The sequence below is a fragment of the Eleginops maclovinus genome, chromosome 2, assembly GCF_036324505.1.
Source record: "Eleginops maclovinus isolate JMC-PN-2008 ecotype Puerto Natales chromosome 2, JC_Emac_rtc_rv5, whole genome shotgun sequence".
Taxonomy (NCBI): domain Eukaryota; kingdom Metazoa; phylum Chordata; class Actinopteri; order Perciformes; family Eleginopidae; genus Eleginops; species Eleginops maclovinus.
Window position 1 is genome coordinate 7691819 of NC_086350.1, and position 7061 is coordinate 7698879.

General features: G+C 39.2%; 1 protein-coding gene across 3 annotated transcripts in view; it reads left to right on the plus strand.

Moving 5' to 3' along the window:
• The window catches only part of plxnb2b (plexin b2b), a 112035-nt gene extending 107638 nt beyond the window's left edge, over positions 1 to 4397 (plus strand). For all 3 annotated transcript variants that reach the window (XM_063903655.1, XM_063903663.1, XM_063903645.1), the window contains 2 exons: positions 832 to 906; positions 1447 to 4397. In XM_063903655.1, the coding sequence (XP_063759725.1) occupies positions 832 to 906; positions 1447 to 1551 (180 nt within the window). In that variant the 3' untranslated portion in view covers positions 1552 to 4397. The remainder of the gene's footprint in view (positions 1 to 831; positions 907 to 1446) is intronic.
• The last annotated feature ends 2664 nt before the right edge of the window (positions 4398 to 7061 follow it).

Below are 7061 nucleotides of genomic sequence, written 5' to 3' on the forward strand. Positions count from 1 at the left end.
CTACATCCACCTGTTATTATGCACATTTTTCTTTGCATATATACAACAACAAAAAAACACTTAATGGAAATGCAAAACTTGGGAAATATTGCAAAAATGTTGGGCATCTTGTTGCACACCGATCATAATTGGTGAAGTGTTTTTAATGGCACCCAACTGGAGAATTAGCTGCATGTAATGTTTGAACCAACCCGCCTCAATGAAACAACTCCTAATACATGATTGTATAAGTAGTTGTTGTAACATTAGTAGATTAAAATGCAGATTATTATGCATTTTGTTTGGCAGGTTTTTGTTATAGTTTAGTATAAATGTGTGCCAAACAGATATGGAAATTCTGTTGAAAGCTTTGAACACTAGCTGGAATTGGATATCCAGAGCATTCAGATTTTAGGAGCTGAAAAGTAATACAGTTCTTATACAGAAGTAGGAGAGTGAACACTTAGGCTGTTGTCAATGAGATTAAATGGGATAGTTTCCTGTCAATCCCTTGTGGATGGATAGGCAATTTACATACAGTGTGGAATGGCTCCACCACTATCAATAAATGCTTTGCAGAGAGGTGGATTCAGAACGTGAACACATTGTAGGGCTATTGCTGAACAAATGCATAAATGGTATCAAAGACCCAGGTTGTATTTCATGAAATGTTATTAATTATAACTTAAAGGTATGTATAATGTTCAATTACGATGTCATTCATCTTTCACAGGTTGGTTTGTTTTCCCTTTAGTTAAAACCTGAAAACAATTTGGCCCATTCAACTATATGTAGTTTATGATTTCCTTGCATATTGTCCTTAACCTTTAAATTGTGATTTATGTTTTCCAGGATCACACAGACAAACTGAACACCCAAGTGGCTCTCCATCAGCTTTACCAGTATGCCAGCAAATACTATGATGGGGTAAGAGGCACTTCTTTTTCCTATCGCACCCAAAGGAGGCTATTCCAATGAATGCACTACTGCCCACTATATTATTGCTTTCGCTTTTTTTTAACTCTTCACTCTTGATATGCCAGAAGAGTGATTGTATGAAATTTTAATTGAAAGCATTTCTGTGGGATGTGAATTGGAAAATTGCTCTGGGAATTGATTTTTGAGCGTCCATTGTGTATTGCCACTTGAGGTCACGAAAAGGGGATAAACAAAACCTAATGAACAAGTTGGATAAACAAATGGGGCTGTCAGTCTCCCCTAAGTGTGGCTCGCAAACAATAACAGCTTATATGACGTGACTGTTGATGTCAAATAACACTATCCTCTCCTCCCACTCTCCGCCCTTCTTTCTTCCTCTTTGTCCTGTGCTCATTCTCTCTCTCCGTCTCCCCCGTACTTGTGTTTCACTTTCCCGACCATCCTCTGGTGTCCTCCTCTGCCCAATTATTCCTCCTTCTTCTCTTCGCTTATCATTTCTGTCCTTCTCACCTTCCCTCCCTCTTTCAGATCATCGCATCCCTAGAAGAAGACCCAGCTGCCCAGAGTAAACAGCTGACCGTGCGGCTCCAGCAGATAGCAGCTGCCCTGGAAAACAAAGTGACAGATCTCTAACCCACGAATGGATGGAGGGAGGGAGGGATGGGAATGATAGGATAACACCAGTGACTACAGGGACTTTTTTTTCCTTCAGATTATAAAACATTGAAATAAGAAAAGGTGTAGTCATGTATATTGTACACCTTGGCCCTGGGACAATTTTCTGTGATGTGGAGTAACAGGGACTAATGAAATGCAGATTGAGAGCAAAGAAAGGGGGAAGAAAATGATGGGTTACACTGTCATGGGTACGCCTTAAAGCTCACTTGCCAAACCTTAAAGGTCTGCGCGCTCACTCATGCTTCACTGAAAATTGCTCCCACAATGCAGCGCGGTAGACCTCTCTCTGAGAATTAAGCCCCTACGTGGAGCACTGGCACAGGCGATAATCAGATGTTCAATTTCTTTCTGTGTAGAAAAAGGTTTTAAGAATTGTATTATATATTTTTTTTATTGTGCAGTCTTTATGCGGAAAGCTTTATAAGGAAAAAATATTATCTTTTTAAATGGATCACCTTGTGGTGCGGATAGTGTTTTTATTAGCCTGTGTGTGCGTAGACGTCTGTGTGAAGTACAAATTTGAGCGTGCGTGAATGTGTGGGAATGTGTGTGCACACAGGATGCCTACTGTCAGGCGTGAGGGCGCAGAGACGCCTGCTTTCTGTCATTTTAATCCCCCATACCCAGTGACAAACTAGAGCCTGCGCTCTATCTGAGCTTTTTGACAGAGACCAAAGGGTCCTAACAAGGGCACTGGTTTATCTAGCAATGTACAGGCTCATACGATTGATAGGCCTCCAGGAGTTTCAGAAATGTTTGAGTTAAATAGTTTGCTTTTGACTCAGATCTGTTTCAAGCTGGATTGCCAATTGTGCTTGTGGAAATCGATAATAGCACAGACTGTCTCCCTTTATTGTACAGTGCCATGATACATTCCACTTCAACTAAAGCACAGAAGGACATTTCAGAAGGGTTTTTAAGACATTTCAGTTAATTACTCTTTACAGATATTTTTTTTTTGCTATACATTTTTTCAGTGTCATCAAAAAGCAATTTCTTTCAGCCATTTCACTCATATTAGCCCTGCAATAATGTCAGAATACCATGAGTCACAATCGACAGTCGCATTAGCTAATTTCATGTATTCACACAGTAGCAATTCAGCAATATTTTAGAGAGATTTCCAAATTGATTCATGCATTATTTAGTGTTCATGATTTTTAGTGCCATTCTTTTTAAAGTATTACGCTTGTTATCTTCCAAATAGTCATCAAGCATTCTGCCTCTAAAGCTATAAAATAGCCTGTTGCTGATGTTAATTACCTGCTAGAGAAGCAGTTGGTACTTAAATGGTATGCTTTGAACGAATTACAGTTGTTTTAGCCTTTGTGTGATGATCGGGAGGTCAGATTCAATCATGTACATAATTGTTTTAGTAATTGAGATGTTGATATGTCAGTTTCAGAGCCGAGGTGTGGACAGGGTAGGAATGAGGGTTTGGGATTTCTTGGGTCATTGAATGCCGCCACGCATCATCCCTAAACTGTAGGTTTTGCTGTTGACAGATGATTTAATTGTACCCCCCGTATCTGATCGTGGATGTGTGCAGTTAACAGAGCATAACGAGCTCCAGAGACCCCAGAATGTTAACGATTCCTGCCTTGGCTAGAGAGAGGTTTGCACAGACCTCGAGCCTGCCCGCCTGCCTGCTGCCTCAGCGTGGCATCCCGGCATCCTGACCAACAGCACTTGGCACTGCCCACTCAGCGCAGTGCAGAGTGGCTCTCAGTATAATGGAATCAGCAGGGTAGGCTTTTGATCTTAATTGCATGCCGACTGCAGACTCCATCCTCCTCACTGTTGTTTACTGCGGACTCCTCCCTCACTGACAGAATTGATGCAAGACGCTTCTTTCAGAGCCTTTCTTTAACCAAAAATGTGCCTTATTGAATAGGATAATACATATATATTGTTTCTAAATTATTCTATCGGTAACCTAGGTGATTATGATGACGATAGTGCTATAGACACAGCAATGTATTTGGACTTGTGATATTATGTGTGCTGTCTCAAATGCTAGATGCCCTGCTGCAGCCATGTGTGTGCCAATAGGCTGAAGACATTTCAGTATGATTTATTTTATGGTTGCAGTTTTGATGTGTGCATTTCCTTTGGGTGTCTGTGGCGTGTGCTTAGTAGGATTTTGGTGGCTAAAGCAAATCTCCAAAATGAATAAATGTAAAACAATGTGGCTGATGTGATTTGGGTTTCCCTTGAAAATGTCTGGCATTTCTAAATTAGTTTGAAATCAAAAGGGTGTCATTATGTAGATCGAATATAGCGCAAAATTGTTCCAACGGTGTACATTTTTTTTGCCCTGTGTTTCTAAGCTGTTCCACAGTGTGTACGATAAATTACTATCTATACTCGACAAATGACTTTTCTTACTGCTGTGCAGTTATTTTTTTTATTTCTTGTTTCCTATACCATATAAATCTTTGTAAAACATGTTGAAATACTGTATTCTAACTGTATAATCCTATGCATTGAGTCCTGGGACAAAAAAAACAAAAGAGAAAAAAAGCTGTCTGTGCAGTTGTCGAGACTTTTTCCCATTTTGAAACTTGTGAATGTGCTGTAATGATTAAAGAAACTGGGACACTCCATTTTCAGTACAGGACCATTAATGGAAGCCAGAATTTCCTTTCCATCCAAGGCAGCTCAGAAGATTCTCGAACTTGTACCTGATCTTGTTGTACTGGATGATCTTAATTTTACAAAGGTTGTGTTTGGACGGAGCTGTTACCCACAGATTTCATCATACACTCCGTGAATAAACTCAGAGACATATACGCCCTTCATATCTGCTGTGTTTCTTTCTCTTTTACAATATTGATTTGCTTCAATTGAACACTCACCTCTCATGCATATTGCATGAGTTACTATCACCTTGGGTGATGGAATAACATTTTGTAGCCAGTTTCTTCTTAAAGTAAAATAAATCCTTGCTGTAAGTCTTTGGTGTTAAAGCTACTCTTTACATGCCCCTTAGTTCCACAGAGGAGCTTTAGCAGTAATCGGTGGGTTCAGGAAAATTATCGCTGATCAAACCAACCAATTACTTTACAAAATAGAGGGCACAGTGCTTAAACATGGCTGTTTTCCTTGAGGTTTTCGTGAATATTATGACCCTAAACTACTGTTTTGGTAGCATCAGTGCTCATATGCAGCACACCATATGACAATGATGGCTAACGCCTTTTCCCCCAAATGCCACATCAGGTTCCTGTCAATCTGCTCAGCATACAGACTAGAAGCAAAGGTCTGGCTTCATGAAACGAGTTGATATTGTAAATAGCCGCACGGCATCTCTGTCATCGGCAGTGAAGGTTGAAAAATTGCTGCGAAAACATTAATTAAGTACTGACAGCTAAAAATGAAATTGGAGAAAAGAAAGATGAAAGGCAAAATTGCCTCATCTTACTGCTTAACAAACCCTGACGCAGGGGTGGGGGATATCAAAGACCGACCAGAGGCCTGCGCAGGGCCTCCTCTTAACTGAGCAGATCATTGATGCAGCAATTGATAGAAAAACTTCAAGGGCCGCCGCTAAGGCAAGAGTGATTACACATAATTATCGCAAGCACTGCATCTTATACACTATCCTTGATCACTGCTGGAATATCAAAGGCAATACTGTACTTGTTGCTATTAAGACATGCAGCTTACACCATTTTTGGAGTCAACATTTAGCATGCACTGCAGTGATGATAAGATTTCTAAATAACCATGCCCTTGAATTTCTAGAAATCAATGATACTGCACACTGACAAATAACAATTTTACATCTGTGCAGGTTTCTTACAAGAAACTGGGTTAAAATCTGCATGTAGCTGGCTTCTGTTCTCCTGCCCAAAATGCTACACACACAGCAGCCAGCCTCTCCTTGAGCAGGAGATGGTTGTGTTTACCAGCAGGATGCATTTCACATCCACGTTTCAAACCTTCTAATGAGATTTCGCTTTGATTTCCTCCGCCTTAGGGGAAGAGGAGGAGGAGGAGGAAGAAGACTTGGTGAAAATAAAAACAATGATGCTGTGGTGTCATTTTAAACAGTTGTTCTGATGAATAATTTAACACCTCAAAACTGATTCTAGTGCTTGCTAAGCTCTGTAATAACCCTGGAGCAAATCAAAATAACTTACAAGGCTAGCTTGGGTTTTTAACAGACCTTGAACTACATGATCTGAGAGTGTTTAGAATTTTAAGTTATTTAAACCCGAGCAGCCAACGCTATTTCGGCAGACATTAAATCAGCTACAGCATCTCTATTAACAGCCGTGTTTAATGGGCTGAGAAGAAAGAGAGAAGGAAGACTAAAACTAAAAAGGTTCTCTGGGAGGTGTATAGTTACAAGCCACAGAAGCCTAACTTTTTACATGATAAAACATCCAGTCGATATTGATTTAAAAGTTATGTTTTGGGAGACAACAGTAAGTAAGTAAGTAACAAATTACAATTAATAAACAAATGTTTTTATCACCAATCAGGTTTCTGTTTTCATGGGTTTCTCTATTTAATAATGTATTTAAATAGGAAATATTACTGAGAACAAGCTTCCTTTTTCTTAGACACAAAAATGTAACGCATTTCTACCACATGCATATTAACACGTAATATATTTGTTCCACATTAAAAACTAAAAAGTGTGTTTTGGAGTTGTTCATGTTTAAAGATAACTGTATTGAAGTAGAGTAGGCTACAGCTTTAGGTTATAATGTCCTATGAAATAACTATTCATTTTGTATAGTTTGTGGTATCAAAACACTGAGACCATTATACTCCCTATTATAATCCTTTATTAACATAGGAAATAGTTTTTGTAAAAGTTGAAACAATCTTAACTTAATACAATCTAACAGTCGTTTTTACTAAATAGGCATTGGGAAACCATATGTTTTGTATGTGAACCTTATATGTGTATAGTCTATTTGTAGTGTGACACCATGGAAGCATAAAGATAATTCAGACAAGAGACGATTTAGGAAGGTTATGGACCCACTCTGCTTGAACGAAAGGTGTTACCATGAGTTTTCTAAATCTCGCGCTGTTTCTCAACACTGTAATTTGCTGCCTTCAAGACCATAGCGGCAACAATGCAATTTGTATGAATATAGTGAATAAGCTCCTTAAATGTGGAATATTATCCTTAATGATGTGTTACTAATAGATTATACTCACACATTAATTCAGACTGGGCTTCATTTAGTTATTTCTTTTCTAAAACGAGCTCAACTTTGCAGTTCATGTTCAGGGTTCTCTGGATAACAAACCGTAGGCTGTTTTTCCCGGATCCCCTGAATGCAGCAAAGCACGTTCCATGATTGACAAACAACACTGACCAATCAGCGTGAATTCTTTGAACTTCTTACCCAATCACTGGAGTCTGAAAATCATACCCTCCAATCACATTCAAAAGGGGCGGATTCTAATTTGGCACCGCGGTAGTGACTTGATGGAGATGA